The sequence below is a fragment of the Mastomys coucha genome, unplaced genomic scaffold, assembly GCF_008632895.1.
Source record: "Mastomys coucha isolate ucsf_1 unplaced genomic scaffold, UCSF_Mcou_1 pScaffold20, whole genome shotgun sequence".
In the NCBI taxonomy this organism is placed as follows: Eukaryota; Metazoa; Chordata; class Mammalia; order Rodentia; family Muridae; genus Mastomys; species Mastomys coucha.
Genome location: NW_022196903.1, coordinates 1,949,384 through 1,966,580, shown reverse-complemented (window position 1 = coordinate 1,966,580; position 17,197 = coordinate 1,949,384). Strand labels below are relative to the sequence as shown.

General features: G+C 40.6%; 1 protein-coding gene across 1 annotated transcript in view; it reads right to left on the bottom strand.

Moving 5' to 3' along the window:
• The window catches only part of Asb4 (ankyrin repeat and SOCS box containing 4), a 43,573-nt gene extending 30,414 nt beyond the window's left edge, over positions 1-13,159 (bottom strand). Inside the window, exons 1-2 of the mRNA XM_031381120.1 lie at positions 12,598-13,159; positions 4,946-5,245 (exon numbers count right to left, since the gene is read on the bottom strand). Of these exons, the coding sequence (XP_031236980.1) occupies positions 4,946-5,245; positions 12,598-12,784 (487 nt within the window). The 5' untranslated portion in view covers positions 12,785-13,159. The remainder of the gene's footprint in view (positions 1-4,945; positions 5,246-12,597) is intronic.
• Between the last annotated feature and the right edge of the window lie 4,038 nt (positions 13,160-17,197).

Below are 17,197 nucleotides of genomic sequence, written 5' to 3'. Positions count from 1 at the left end.
GAGAGAGAGAGAGAGAGAGAGAGAGAGAGAGAGAGAGAGAGACCAACCACAACCAGGGGCTCCCCATTATTAGCTGTGACCGTGCCAGTTTGCACTAATTTGATGGGAAAGGGTGCAGTAATAAACTCAGGGCTCCTGGAAAGGACCTCTAACCAAGTGCTGCCCCGTGCTGCCCCCTAAGGTGAGGATGCAAAGATGCCCTGAAAGACTAAGTTAACCTTAGACTCTTCTGGAATCTCCAGACTGGAAGACTGGCCCACAAGCACGAACCTGCTTTTCTTCCCTCCGAAGAAATGACAACAAAGATAAAAACAAAAACAAAAACAAACCCTCAATTATTTCATCTGCAATTTTGTTTTTCTATTGAATCTTGTTTGCCAGGTTCCATTACATCCAAATGGGAAGAGAGAGTTGTCGCCCAGTCAGTTGGATGGCTGCTCAGCATGCGTGAGGCTCAACACTGCATAAGCCCACACACCTGTAACTTCTGAACTTGGTGGCAAAGGCAGTAGAAATGGAAGTTCAAGGCCATCGTGGATTCTATACCAAGTCAAAGGATAGCCTGGGTTACAGAGATCCTATTTTAAAAACATCCTAAAACACGGGATCTTAACCTATAGATGATGTGCCTTTTAAAAAAAAAATTACTTATGAGCCAGAGAGATGGCTCAACAGGTACATGATAAATGGAGACAACTGAGGCCCAAGAGTTGTTTTCTCTGAACTCCACATATCAACCATGTGGTTCATGCATGCACATGTGTACATGTGCACAAACATACACACTGTAAGCCAAGATTACTAAAAGTTATTTAGATACTGTAAGATATTAGCTAACAGTAATGTTGGATAAATAACTTACATATTATTTCCTGATACACATTAGTGTTACATAATCAAAATATATCTATTCTGTTCATGAGTTCATATAAAAGCCTATTTAAAAAAATTTTGTACATTAACCAAATCCAGTAGCTCATGCCTGTAGCCCCAGCACTCAAGAGGCTAGGACAAGAAGATTCCTACAAATTAGAGGCTCCTTTAGGCTGAGTACCAGACCAACCAGGGCTTCAATGTGAGACCCTATATAAATAATAAATAAATAAAAACTGTCCATGTAAATGAATACTCATTTAATTTGTGCATGCAATGTATACAGCATAACAAAATAGTCTATTAAGAGGACAGGTATTTCTAATTTTTCAGTAATATACATAATTCCATAGTGGTGAAAGTAAATCAGATATCTTAAGATTTTATAAATATATATGTGTATATATATATATGTATATATATATATATATATACACACACACACAATATACATATATGTGTATCTATACATATGTATGGGTATGTACATATAATATGTAAAGTTTGGATGTTCAGGAGTACAGTTTACAAACTGTGTGGTTGTCAGATTGTTCTGAAGACCCACGGGAAGCTACCTAGACCAGTCCCAGACTCGTGCTGAATGTGTCCAGCTTGCCTTTTCTGTTGTCTCCAGCTCTCTGAATAGCCTTGTTTGGAGGAGACAGCTACAGCTTGAATTTGGGCCTGGGAATAAATTAAACTCTGGATCAAACGTCTTCTTTACCAAAATGAATCTCTGATCCCAGAAATGGGATTCCCGAGTTAAAGTTGGTGTGTGTAGTCAAGATTCTCCACAGTGTGTACAGCATTAAGGCTGTGTGAGAGGAAGCCTCACTCCAGCTGGGGAGCCAGTTGCTATTGGAGGGAAGACTCCTTCCTCTTGGCAGAGTAGGCATTGCTAGGCAGCCATCCTCCAGTAGATGGCTCCACACCCACACTTATAAGGGAAGCACTAAGGGAACTTAGTGAATTGTTTTAAAAAGAAGTGGGGAAAGGACATAAGGGTGGGATAAATTAGGAGCAATTGGGGATGGGGTAGAAGAGGAAAATATGATGATTGAATCATCATACTTAATTGTATACATGTATGGAATTCTAAAGGTTTAAAACTGGGAAAGGAGTGTAAGGACAGTTAGAACACAGCTTGTGGGTTCCAGGGTGTCCTTGTCATGCTACTGTCCCAGCTAACAGAACAGATCTGTCATTTCTTATGATACAAAATCTAAAGTTTAAACTACTTAAGTATGAACGAAATCTAAACTCAATCTAACATGAGGAAGGAAGGAAATATAAAATGTGGGGGTATCCAGAACATAGGAGCTGAGAGAGCTGGTATCACTGATCCATTTAACCCCTTCCCCCCTCTTACTCTCCCTCTCTCCCTTTCTCTCCCTCTCTGTTTCTTTCTCTCTCTCTGCCTCTCTGTCTCTCTTTCCCTCTGTCTCTGCCTCTGTATTTTTTTCTCCACATGTCTTTCCCTCTGTCTCTCTGTTTCTCTCTGTTTTTTCCTGTCTGTCTGTCTCTCTTTCCCTCTGTCTCTCTGTCTCTCTCTGTCTGTCTCTCTGTGTCTTTCCCTTTCTCTCTTTCTCTCTCTTTCTCTCTCTCTCCCTCCCTGACTCTCTATCTCTTTCCCTCTGTCTCTATGTGTCTCTATATCTCCCTGTCTCTCTTTTTCTGTCTCCCTCCATATGTCTCTCTGTCTGTCTTTCCCTTTCTCTCTGTCTCTCTATCTGTATCTCCCTGTCTCTGTCTTTGTCTCTGTCTCTCTCTCTCTCTTTCTCTCTCTCTCACTCTTACTCTGTTGCTCTCTTTGTCGCATTTTCAGTCTAACCCTCCCTGTCTCTCCCTGTCTCTCTTTTTCCCTTCTCCCTTCTCCCCATTTCTTCCCTCTCCCTCCTCAGGGAGTCATGTTGATGGCTGCCTTCATCCCCACAGCTTCAGGGGAGTCTTTAGGACTCAGTAGTCCTACTACACTTCTTGAATAAGTTATTTTTGCACTCTTCACTATTCTCACGGAAATGTCTACCTTCCCTGCTCTCTCTCATTTTTCGCCAACGGCTTTGCCTCCACGTGGTAGAGGAGGGATTCCTTAGATTTGGAGGGCCTCGCCTTACCATCACCAGATCTACTGTGGTGTTGGAAATCATCTTATAGGGCACACTTATTAAAAATGGAGAGAGTATCTTGTCACCTACAGATTTCATCCCATCTTTGAAAGCCTGGATCCTTGAAAGATTATGAAAGTAACCCTAATTGTGCCTGTTGTCTGCAATTTCCCCTGGGCCTCCCTGCAGTCACCTTTAGCCCTGCAGCCTCCCCAGCCATCACAATCACAGCTATTCTTGGCTATTCTTGCACCATTTCTCTGGGCAAACAGCTTTCTTAGCACATTCTCTTCAAAACATCCATTTACACCCTCCCCAGCCTAATCTGGCTTCCACACTATGTCGTCAAACCGGTTTTTGTTTTGTTTACTTTTGTTGTTTTGTTTCATCGGGGTTAACCTTTCACCAGATTTAAGGAGTATCTCATTTAATCTCGGTAGCTTTCCCTGTAGCTGGCTGGTCCCAGCTTCTTGACATACCTGAGTTACCAAGGGCAGGCTCAGGACCCCTGCCTCTTGGTCAAACCCTTCCATTCTCCTTACGCTTTGGTCATTTAAGTGTTAGCATTTATTGTGACTTCATCTAGATTCACTCTTTTTTACTTGTTATTACCTCTTTTTGTTTTACAGAAAATTTCTCATTGATTTTATAGCCTCAGCAGGTCTGAAACCTGCCATCCTTCTCTCTCCATCTCCCAAGTGCTAGAACTCTTAAATTCCAAAACTCCACCCTCTAGATAGTGAGACTTTGTCATGAAAAAAAAAAGGGAGAGAGAAATTAAGAAAAAAAGTAGGAAAGATAAGGAAATAAAATAGGGAAATAGAGGAAAGGAGAGAGAAAGACAGAGAGAGACAGAATGATTACTTGCAAACTATGGAACTTGTAAAGGCAAACTACTCATCTTGTATCCAGAACAACCAAGCAGCCAGCAGCTCATTCATGCACAATGAGCAAAAAAACATAAACAGATATTTCTGCAGGTGAAAATTCATCTGTCAAATATTATGTGATGACATTCACAGCACCCAGAAGGAACACCACCCTGAAGCCACAGTGGGACACTCCTCCACACTTATGAGAGAGAGCTAAATTTTTTGCCCTTAAAGTGAAATACCTGTACTTTAAGAAAAAGTAAAATATTTTACCTTATCAATTTTGGCAAGAATAGCAAGAAACTGGAGTTTTCACACATTGCTGGTGAAATTTAAGAAGTGGCCCAGCCACTTTGGGAAGAAGGGTGTCAGTCTCTTAGAAATGCACCATTCGTCTTACCTTCTCACCTCTGGATATTGACTACAAGGAAATAAAAATGTGTCCAGCTACAGGAATCTACACGCAAGTACTTACGTTCACAGGTTCTCCACAGCTGGCACGTTCTTGACTGAGACCTGTGTAAATTACATGGCACATATACACAAAATACTATTTGACAATTAAAACAGCTAATTGACCCAGAAAAGTCTTTAACATTTTGTAATAGTTGACTCAACACAGATGATATTTTTTCCTTAATAACACTTCCCCACTTTTATAATTAAATTTATTTTGTTACTATTTTGTTAACATTCTCCTCTACTGAAATATGTACACATACACAAATATTCATGTGTACATCTATAAAAACAAGTTGAGAGTGGAAACTGGTTTCTCTGTGTTACTACATTACCTGATGTAATAAGGGTTAAATAAACGCATTAAGTAACTGTAAAAATTAATATATTTCTTACACTTAAATATCAAGAGTTCAATGTGATAGTCACTAAATGACCTCAGTAGGAAACACACACTATAAAACCAACAAAACGAAATGTAAATACTCATGTATATGTTGATTTTCATCGTGAATCAGGTTGAAGGTGCTGGAATGCCTAGCACATTGCCTGAGGAAGCCCCCAGATCATATGTGTATGAACACACACAATATACCATGTGTGTAAAGCCAGCGTGAGCCACCCAGCGAGTCTTACCTCTGGACACTAACTGCTTGGCACAGAGGATGGAGCTGGGTGTGGTGCAGAAGTGCAAAGCAGTGTGTCCGCTCAGGGAGTAGCAGTTGAGCTTTGCGCCACGGTCACAGAGAATCTTCACACACTCCAGGTTGGCTATTTCACAAGCCACATGCAGGGGGGTCTTCCCATTGGGCCGACAGTTGATGGTAGCGTTGTGGTCCAGCAGTACCATCAGGCATTCTACATGACCAAGCAAAACTGAGAGGTGCAGACCTGTTGCCCAGGAAGACTTCAACTTATAACTGGGTAGCCAGTAGCCTGGAAAAGGGAAGGAAGAGGAGTTGACTAATCTGCCCCGTGCTCCTCCATGTTTTGTGAGAATTTTGATAGGTATTTTATTTGTTCACAATTATAAAATTGAATTAAAAATCGATCCGGAGTTTGTCCCTGGTGGCCGATGAGTCTCTCAGAGCCTTTTTCTGAGGACTGACACAGGGTCAGCCTTTTTGCAACTCTTACAATCTCTGCAGTTCCTAGATTCCTGTTCCTTTACAGTTTTGCCCATTGGCTAGGCACAAATTAGTAAAGAGAATATTTGTAGAACTAAGAGCTTACACAAATCATTCTCACTACTTGAAATATTCTATTTCTCTTCTTCTTCTAATCTAGTTCTTTGAAACAGAGACTCTCTGTGTAGCCCAAATGAGCCTTGAACTCACAACAACCCCCCTCCCTTAGTTCCTCTGGTAGTGGGACAACAGGCCTGCTCCACTGCACCCAGACCGTCCTAGCTTTCTGCACTCAACACCCTCAGCAAGCAACATGCAATGACAGCTTCCCTATCAGTGTAGGATGGAGCTGGTTCTGAACCTGAAAACCAAAGCACACTTTGCCTGCTTATTAGTGGCAAAGATGCTGTGTAATCTTTGTCATGATCACTCCTATGACACTGTCCTGCTGCAACTTATTGGAAACTTGTGCCTGCAACTGCATAGGGGGAAAAAGGGACCCTGGAAGAAAGAGCGGAGAGCTGATTAAGAAAACAGCATTTTGATGTCAAATCAAAGAAACCAGGGATGCTGGCTCTGGAGGGCAGATCATCCTGCCCAAGCCTCGGATTCTCCAGATGAGAAGAGGGCCACTTTCTCAGCCTGCTAGAGCCACAGATCTCCTGCTTCAGTCCAACCTCGTGGGGTACTGCCATGCAGGGTTTCCACTGTGTTTGTCTTTATGGCGATGATGCAGATTACCAAGCAGGGAAGATGCTCCTGAGTGCCTCTGTAACGTGCCACGTTGCTGGCATGAAAATGGGTTTGTTTATGGTGTTTCCCCCTCCTAAACTCCCAGCAGCACTCAAAGAGTTTTCCTTTATCATTTACTACATGGGCCATCAATCATCCTTGGCTTTCAAAACTTGGTTTCATCTGTATTTCCTATAATCATAGCTGGGAACTAGGGAACCAGGCTCACAGACTACCGGATCTTGGAATATCCACCAAGGTTAAAATGGAGCTATTTCTAAAGCCCATCTCTTTTCCATAGCACCGGTGTATTTGGGAGAGAAGAGCATTCCTTAGCTGCTGCCCATAGAGGGCTGACTGCAGACTCCGAATAGGCTTATGTCTGCTTTTAATCTAAACTTCAGAACTTTGGTAGTAGAGTTGGAGGTGAGATTGGGAGGGTGTGGATAACTCAGCTTGTAGCAAAACAGGAAAACTAACTGCAGTGAACAGGAAAAAGAGCAAAGAGACCATCTTTAAAATGGGGTTCTCTAGTAAATAAGGAAATTAGTTCACTGAGCCTCACAGAGCTCGAGATCTGAGGTCATGCGAGCTTTTGAAACCAAGGATGAGGTGTGCCAATTCATGTGTTATTGCTAATGTCTATATACCAAAAGAGCAGAATTTTCTCGAGCACATGTGCCTGCACACTCATACGCATAGTTTAACCACCAATAGTTACAGCATGCTAGGAGCATGGGATAGGTTCTTAATCTTTACCTTTGGAAGGTCTAGCTCTGTGTACTTCTACACAGGCCAGCTGCCACTGACCTGGGCTCAGGCTTCACAGAGGGCAGGCAGAAAAGGAAAAGGAAGACAGAACTCTTGCAGGGATGGGAGGGGCGGTAAAGAAAGTGCAACCTCCTTCTGGGGAAAGCCACCCATGCTCCCATGTCTACAAAATGGGCTCAAAAAAGCTTGGGTTCAGCAATGGTCTCAATAAAAGAGAGGCTGAGACAGGAACAAGGCTCCTCCCTATGCACAGACCCCATTCTCAACCCCTCAGTCCAAGTCATGCACACATGATCTGCAGCATTCATGGTCATCGCTGCCCTTCCTCACACCATGGTATATAATCTGCTCATGCTGTTTACCTAGAGTGTATCACATTGTATCTGCAGGCAGGCAAGAACCTCCATGAGGGATATACTTACTGTGGGTCGAACCAAAATCATCGGATACAACCTTGTTCATAGGAACACTAGCAGAGGCCAAACTCTCTAAACTTGTGGTTTGACGTTTGCATTGGCTCCATAACTCATCCGTAGCGTGAGGTGCTACAGCTGAATTATGCATAAGCATGGCCATGCACATGTCTCTGTGATAATGCTGACTTGTGCCCAAAGCAGAACAGGTGAGAAAAATGTGATAATTTTTTTTTTTTTTTAGATACCATGGAACTTTCTTTCAGCCATAAAAGGGAATAAAGTTATATGTTTTGCAGGGAAGAGATGTGACTGGAAATGATCACAGTAAGTTAGCCACAGAAAGGTAATATGTCTGTCTTTTATAATACCTAGATGCCATGTAGTGTGTGTGTGTGTGTGTGTGTGTGTGTGTGTGTGCGCGCAGACTAAAAGAAGTAGACATGAAATTCTCAAGGAAACAAGTGAGATTCATAGGAGGAGAAGAGGGTGGAGAGAAGGTAGGGAGAATGAGGTGGGGACAGAGGAGAATATGTTTTAGCCTATCATATGCACCTGTAAGAAAGAAAAACTTTAAAAGTAACAATAAAATATTTTTTTAACTCTCAAACTCCAATCTCCCCCAAAGCTCTCAGGAGCTACTTCTGACCTGCACAGCTAAAAGTTATTAAGAAATTTCACAAGTTTTAACCTTACGAAAATTATGCAGAGCTATGTGTACCTCTACGTATACACTTATGAGTGTTTCATATAAATCTGAGGCTGAAGTCAAAAAGCCCTCTCACTCAAGGAACGTCGTGAGGAGGGAAGGGTTGCAGCCCATTCTTGGAAGGGGGCATTGGTTCTGCTCCTGCACTGGGAAAGGATACACATCTCTGGTTAAACTGAAGCTTAAACCCAGGCTCACCAGAAGTTATCAGAGCTAATGTTATCAAAGGAAAACCAGCCCCACACCGGGAGAAGCCTCTGGCTGCAGCCAAGGTTTGCACAGGCTGCTCTGGCTGGATTAGCAGACATTTGCTGGGACCATGTCCCTGTGTTTACATAGCCCTGAAAGATTATAGACCCAAGCACAATTCTAGGCTACTAGTTTAATGGCTAACATTCTGAGGATAATTCTCAGAGGCTCCCTAGAGGATGGGAGAGGGACACAAACCTGAAATGCAAAGTTTTAAAGAGAAAAACTTTTCCAGCAACCAGAAAAAGGGAAGTCCCCGCTCCTATCCCTAGCCAGTAATTAAAAGAAAAAGAAAAAGAAGAAGAAAGAAAAAAATTTTTAAAAAGAAAAATAACTGAGAAAGAGATCATGTGTTAGGCATAAAAAGTGCTCATGATGTTTGGGCATCAGCTGCTCCTCAGGAAGGTAGATAGAATATCTGCCAGAAAGTCTTCAAGTGAAATCATTCATTGATTATTTTAATTAAAACGATGACTGCCATGCAAGGGACCAGAAGAGGCTGTGGGCGACAAATGAAGTATTTAAAGTGCATTGCACTGATTAATAAAGGGTGTTCATTAACCTTGCTGACTAGGGAGTTTCATACCAGAGATAGGCCTGATATCCCACTTGTCTCATTAGGGAGCCAAAGCTCATACATCTGCCAAAGAACCAAAGTATATAGCTGGGAAAAGCATCAAAAAATAGACTTGAAGACAACCACCCATGTTTCCAGAATATAGGCTACCAGCAATACAATGAAAATATAGTGAAATATAAGCAATATAATGGAAAACCTCGGAGATGTCTCCTACCTATGACTTTACCCTAAATATTTTCTACTTGTCTCAGAATAAACTATGTCACAACTTCCCTTTAATGACCCAACTATTAGCTGCATCCTGCCATTTAAAAACTCACTTGGGTATTCACGATTTCTTTGTGTCACTGTGATTTTTAAGCAATTGTTCTGGCTGTCGAGATGGCTGAGTTAGTGCTTGCTGCCAAGCTTGAGTGCCTGAGTTTGAGCCCCGTGACACACAGTAAAAGAAGAGAACCAGCTCAGACAAGTTGTCTCCTGAGCCATAACATGTTGTGACTTCACTAGCTTAAGACAAAAATAAAGGGATTGTCCAGCAGATTGTATTTTGCAGATATTTCTATGTTTTAAATGCTCCCTCTCCCATCTATGCTTGTCATTCCCCAGGAGTTATCACAAATACAGACCAGCATGCTTTGATTGTTAGTTACCTTTACCAAGTGAGAAGAGTGGACTTTTTCAAAATTAACAAACTGGGATTTTTATCTGAAGATTTCATGATAAAGCTAAAAATAACAGAGTGTGGGGAAAGAGTGAGCTCTGGCTTTACGAATTAATGCTAAGTGCTGGTAAACCCCTGGCACATACTGAGAACTACTGTAGAGCCTGCTTTAACTGGTTGCCTTCGCTGGTAGAAGTCTCTTAAGGAGAAGGATCCAGAACAAGAAGGAGGAAAGAGTCATCTAGCCCAGTATCTCTGCTCTGTACTCCTTACAGAATGCCCACTAGCTTAGTGAGGGTGGGGGGAGCCATCTTTAAATTACTGGTGTACTTGATGAGTTTTTTAGTTCCCGAGATATTTATTAGCTGAATTGATATCTTTGCCAGTGGAGCTCTGTGTTAACTTTTCCAATACTTACACATGGATCTTGACTTTAGCTGGTACAGGGTATATTTAGGAACAAATTCAACTACTTTTTGAAATCCTGTGGAAAATGTGGTAAGGTGTGTTAAAGGAAACTAAGATTGGTTAAGGGTGGATTTCAGACCTGCTAGCCCTCTGAAGATAATCAACTGTTGAATACAGACTCACATTATCAGTTACAATTACGCAAGAAAGTTTCAAGGTAACCATTAACTGTTGGCCGACAGTATAGTTTGTTCCATTTATCAATGCAAACAGAGCAGAAGACACCCATTCTTTGAGATTAGACAGACATGTCCCCTTTCTGAAACGAGATGTGAATGATAAAGCTTCTTCGAGACTTTTACAAAAATGAATCAAACTGCTGGAGTGCTTTGTGGTGAACTTTTCTTGTTCAGTTTTAGGTGTACAGCCTTTCCATGTACTTAAAAAAAAATCACAGAGTAACATGTAGCCTTTCAACAATCCCAAAAGTCTGCTTTTACTTAACACCACCACCACCACCACCACCACCACCAACAACAACAACAAAGTTTCTGAAACAGTAATCCAACAAGGCCACACAGGGGCTGCTCCGTCCCTTAGACAAACTCCAGAAGGGGCTGACTAACTAATTAGCTACCCAGTTATAGAGCACTCAGTCCCACACTGTTCTGAGAATTTCTTTGTGAGGTAAGACATTGATATCACCACTTAGATCTACTTTCCTGGGCCAGAGGTGAGGGTTCTATTCATCTTCATCGCTGCAATTCCTACCCTTAACAGTGAAAGAGCTGGTATTAAGCCTGGAGGCACCTAGGAAAAAGTTTCAAGGAACTTTTGAGAAAGTGAGATTTTTACCCCAGGATCACAACTACGTATTTCTGATAAATGCAGAGAAAAGTTGTTTCTATGCATACCATGTACACACATGCACACTGATTTCCTGGACAGCCCTGAAGATACAAACCCAAGCCCTGTTATTTCCAGATGGACACCTACATAAGACTAGGGCTCTTTTCTTTCTTTTGGAGACAGTTTAAATTTCTGCCTCTAACTGAAAACCACACCTCATATCCTGAACGATAGTAAAACAATCACCAGCGTAAATAAAAAGTTAGTTCCACAGGGACCATAGGAATTAACTTATTTTGACAAGAAGAATTTAAAACACAGTTTCTTCACATTTGGGGATTATGGTACCCAAGAGATAACAGAAAACAGTGCCTGCTCACCAGGAGCCCACACCTCTAAGTTCCCTGTCTCAGAACTTCTGAGCCTGTCTGCAGGGGTTTACCTGCCTGGGAGATAAGAAAAGGTTGTATTTGCTACTCAGTATCAAATAGATTAGCTACTGGCTTGAATCTGAGCCTGTTGTATATGGCACACATAGAAGTTTCTTTAAAACATACTTAGCATACAGATCAAAACACGAAATAAAGTTATAAGGTGCAAGCCACCTAATTATATACCATACAAATTTTCCTTCAACCGAATCACTTCAACTTTGTAAAAACAAAAAAAATTAGACCTCTTAATTTTTCAGACAAAACAGCAATGACAGTTTATCATAAAACACAAATCAAAAAGTGCAGCCACTGACCTCAACTAATCTATACTTATTTCAGAAATGACAGAGAATTAGGTAGAGATAAATCCTAATTGCATTTGCATCTGGAAATTGGTGATGCTAATGATTTTGTATGAATAAAAAACAGATTTAAATTTGAACATAAACAACTCTCCCTCCACCCCACTCCCAAGACTTTCTCACATATTTTCTCTAGGCAGTAGTGAAGGTAAACAGAGTCTTTGCAGTTTGCAAAGGCTCTCACAATTTAAGTTTTCCCATTAGCTAGTTGATTTAGGAAATCAGAATGAGTGTGTTAATCTCATTCTGATTTATTAAATAGGAGTTCTGAGGGGAACTTAAAGAATTTTGTTATAATTTTTGTTTTCCTATATTTTTGGACAAAGCAGGGATGCTGAATTTTATTTTTTTTTCATTTTTTTTCTCTATTATTGTAGCCAAACAGAAAAGAAAAATAAAAGTTAACTTTGTGGTGTGTTTAGAGTTCAGCTTTTGTTCCTACACTGAAACCCATTAAACTGACACAGACCATGAAAGTGCCTCTGGCACATCTTTCTCCATTCATTAACTCTCTAAGTGGAAAAGAAAGTCCCCTTTCTCATCCACACGTACATAGAGATGATCTATCTGTAAGTGGCTGTTAGGAAAGACTCAGCGGCCTGACCCCGACAGCCACACTGTCACACTGTAGATCGTAGCAGTCTTTAAGCAGAGCGGAGAGGCTTTCTTTATTCTGTACCAACACAGTCACAAGGGAAGTCCCACACACACCGTGCATGACAAATACAACGACCCAGGATCCCAAATTCCAGGCACAAGAATGGAAAAGAGCAATAAATAGAAATACACAGACAAAAATCTGTATGTATCTATGAAAACCAGCCCAAATGCAGTGTGCTCTGAAGAGGAAGGGAAGATTTTTTAAAATGAGAAATAATGTCTAAACAAGCACTTAAACAATAAGAACGGCTGCTTTCCAGACAAAAGCTGACCTACTGACCTAAAAATCCATTTTCTACCAATTTCACAATTACTCCTCTACAATTCTTTTACCTTGTTTGTAAGATGCCAAAATCATGTTCTCATCTTCAACTTCAAACACTGTGTCCACATCTATTTGCCTCTCGATTAAAATAGCCTTCAGTTTTCCGAAGTCATTTGTTTTTAGAGCCTCCAGGAAATCTTTCTTAACTAACTTGGCAGCTCCAGCTTTGCTGATAGGGGCAGTGATGCCGGCCATCCTCGGCGCCCTGTGGAAGCGGAGCAATGATTTATCAGGAGAGCAGCACCCAGCACACAGGCAAGGCTGGAGAGTCCACAAACTGCCGGCTAATTTTATCCCAAAGTTATGTTGACCCGTTCTATTTATATAGGGATCATTTCAAACTTCAAAATATCCTCCCAGGCTCTCACTGAGTTCTCAGGTCCTTTAAACTGGAGATACGTAAGCAGGTCCCTTCCGCTGTGCGTGGTGTCGATAAGAAGGAAGGCTTCTGTGACACATTTCCGAGCATGAAATGTCACTATTATTTCTTACAAGACCAAAGTGAAAGTGTAAGATTTAAAAAGCTCTTAATTCTCTTTATGTTTTCTCCTCAACAAAAACATCTGGTGCCTGGCTGGAGCCCCAGTATCTTAGTCTGACTAACTAATAGCCTAAAATGAGAATTTGTTTCAGTTGTTGATACACGTGCTACTGAAAACCTTTAATGATTTTGTGAAATGAGCCTGTAAAATCGAGCCTAATTATGCACATCTAAAAACAAACAGAAGGTTTGCCAGTAACCTAGACTTAAAAATTTTCAATATTATGAAAAAAGCAGGATGGGGTAGTGAGGGGGGGCAACATTTTAGGGGAAAAAAAGAACCTGAAGAAACAAGAAAATCAATGCAACAAGTGAATGAACTTTCTTGAATCCTGTATTTTATTTCTCATGTCAATTAAAAAAAAGCCATGTTTGAACAAATAACAACAACAAATACAGGCTTGATATTACATTCTACTATGAGATTATTAATTTGTTAATGTGTGAGTCAGATATTTGGGTTGTGTAAAAGAATCCTGTTTGTCCTCAATTAAAGCAATGCCTAGTCAATTAGCACACTGTCTCACACATCCTCTGTCTGTTTACATAGTGTGTGTGTGTGTGTTTTGCTGGGGATCAAACCCAGGGACTCACACAGCTTGTGTTTTACTACTGAGCTAACTCCATCCAAGGGCTTTAAAACTTTTAAAACAATTTTAAAAAATAGCTCAGATATGTAAATAGGACAGAGACTGAGAGAACACAGAAAACAAATGTGGCCCAAAGTTAAGCAGTTGGGAAGTGTGATGGGCAATAGGAGGTTACCTACTAGTTTTTACTATTAAAATTTCTCCATGTTAGTTTTTCAACAGAAAAAGTTAGAGACAAAAATAAAGACTTAATTTGACTTATTAGCATTATGAAAGTTAGAAAATACATAACCAGTGTTAACTAGAATACAAATTAGCCACAATTTACATATCATGGATAGGTTCAGAAAATGATATAGAAAATCCCTGCAGTATTTGCAATGTGAATTTTTTTAATTTTTCAATAATACATAAGTTTATAAACACGATTGCAAATCAGCATAACCTTTCACTTAATGCACTGATGTGGGATATAAATATACAAAACTGGCCAGTACTGGGCACAGAACTTACCAAATCATAACAACTTTCATATTCAAAACCCAGACCCATCAGAGTAGTCCAGGCCCCCCAGAACCCCCTCACACACTTTTTGTCAGTACAATCACTTTGCCAACACCCACTACCACTACTTCCCACACAGTGAATCAGTTCTAAATACTTTTTAAAAAAAAACTTTTATTTGAAATTTTAAAAGTTTATTAATATGAATTTTAGTTACATATTTTAAAGTGACAGCTCCAGAAGGGTGAGATCAGAAGCAAGAGACATGGAAACAAAGAGACAGGGACCTGTCTGCTCAGCCCTGTATCTAGACCCAGGACACTGTTACAACACCTTTTGCTTTTGTTGAACTTATATTGGAGACTCTTCTAATAGGCTTGCCTGAACTTAGCAGCAAATACCTTCTTCAGTGTATGACAGTCACTTACCCAGAGCACTGGAAATGTAGCAACAAGAAAAACATCTAAGAATCTCCACTGAAGCAGGCTTTTGTGTGTTAATGGCCTAGGATCTTCTCCATCGCCTGTCCAAATGGATTTTGTTCACAAAGTTGCAAACTTTTTTGAATTTCACACAGAATGTGTTTTGTGACAATTAAATTAAATACCCCCGCCCCTACTTTGCTTGGCAATAAGATAAAGGGCAATTTAATTTTATTCCAAACAGATAATGCTTTTAATATGGCTCAAATACATAGCAATCTCTTTATATAAGTAGTCACTACTCTAGGAGTTACGTGTGTCCTTGAGAGTTCTGACGTTCCCTGTAAAAGGACATTCAGGAAGATGTGATCATTGCACAAACAATATTTAAAACACTGATATTTAACCACCAGCATAGAAAACACTATGCCATAATTACCAATATGGCCAGACCCATGTGAGTCCTGAATGGGCTCACTGTCCTCTGGACCCCCATCCCTGAACTCTATTCAGGGTGGCAGAGTCTCTCCCACTCACTGGGTCTTATTGAATTTTATTCACCTAGCTTCTGCTGGTCATATAGTATGTGGTTCCAGTCATTTGCCACTAGCTATGGGTTCTTCATTCCTTGTGGCCACATGGATACTTTAGTGCCATCAGTTATTGGCCATTTCAGAAACTGTGTGACTTCTTTCCAGAGACACCCTCATTTTTGTCCACTCCACCCAGTCCCCAACCCCATCCCCACCCCCACCCCATATGCAGGAACCATAAAGAGCAAAGCTAGCACATTGAAGGAATGTGAACAGGGATGAGAACTGTAGCATTAACCGCGGGATCAACTTGTATCTCTGTTCCTAATCCAGCAAGACTCCAGCCCGGCTAGAAAATGCCCAATCTGGGAAATGTTAATTCCTATTTAACTTTTACTTTTTTCCTCCTGGGTTAACTAGCCCGTTGATCTCCCTCCCAAGATAGAGAGCTTATCATTGCATTGTGGAAGAAAGACTATCATTTAAGCCCCTGGGTCCTTGCTTCTCTTGTTTTCTGATGCTGTTCTTTTGGTTCAGTTTGGGTTGGATGCTCATGCTGAATGCACAGCCTCATGAATGCTAGGCCAGTGTGCTCCCCTCAATTACTGCCCCAACCTCCAAAGGCTCATTTTATTACTGCCTGAATTGTATGACTTCGGCCTTTCTAAAGGTCCAGGTTCATAGCTGTAAAATAAATAAATAAATAAATGTGCCTTTGTCAATTATTTCGAGAAAGAAAAGTTTCTCTGAAGAAATCTGCAAAATTAAGAGCATTATTTCTACCATTCTTCTAGAAGCAAAGAACCAAAAAATAAAACTCAGAGATTATTTGAATTAAAAAAAAATAGAAGTTTAATTAAATTACCCACCAAAGTCATTGCAACGTATCTAGAATAGTGTGACTAACGAAAAAAAAAAGAAAAATGAACCTGAGATCTGATGTCATTACCTAGACTTCGCTTCAAATAGCATCCATCTCTTAGGCCACAGGAGACTACATTGTGAAGTAGCCATGTTTTATACCATCTAGTCTGGACTGTCAGGAACCCTCCCCCGCTTTGTCTCTTAAAATGAAAACTCCATCCTGGACAGTGTGTTTCTCATTAGTGTTTAACAACGTGTCTCGGACATGTCCTCTGATCTTGATGGTATGAAGACCTTCCTGACAGGACAATGATGTTGAGGCAAATGGCCCCAAGACCCTCTTGTACTCCCTGAGGACCTGAGGCAGCAGGCACAAAGGTCCAGGTGCTTGTTATCTCAATGGCTATATACCACAAAAGCTACCCACTGTGTGTTATCTCTTTGTGTACCATACAAGCTACCCATTATGGGTTATCTCTGGAACACAAATAGTTCCTTCGTTTATTATGGCATTTTAAACATGGATTTAACACTGTTAAGCTACAGTTGTTAAATGCAAGCACAGGGAAGAAATGAGAACTCCTAGAACTTATCTTCAGAAATTAGAACTTTTGTGGAAGCAGAGTCCCTTGGGCCTGTCTAACTTTCTGGCAGATGATTTGGGGTATCTTTGCTATGGGCCATGCATTATGGGATTGCTTGATAACCACTTTCTCCTCCTCTGTCATACTTAAGGAGTTGTGTAAAATGTCGGGACACTCTGCATCCATTTTTGCTGCTTTCATATATTTGCTTTCATATATTTTTGTTGTTTCATATATTTGCATGTTAAAGCTTTGTACAGAGACTGCTTTAGCTGTAGATTTACTGGAGTTGATAGGCAATACCGACAAATGCAGTGGGAAATTCCAGTTGTATGGGTTTCAGCAGAGATCTGATCCAAGTTTTCTATACCAACAGGCAAGTGGGTTAGTACTGTAATTGAAATTGTCATCGTTATTTATAATGCAGAAGTCAGGAAAACTAAGAACCAAAGGTTGTGTGGACCCCTGCAACAAGAAATGGCAAATAAATTTGGGGTTTTGTTTGTTCGTTTGTTTACTTACTTTGGTTTGTTTTTGTGTTTGAGTTTTTTCCTTTCCTTTTCTTTTTTC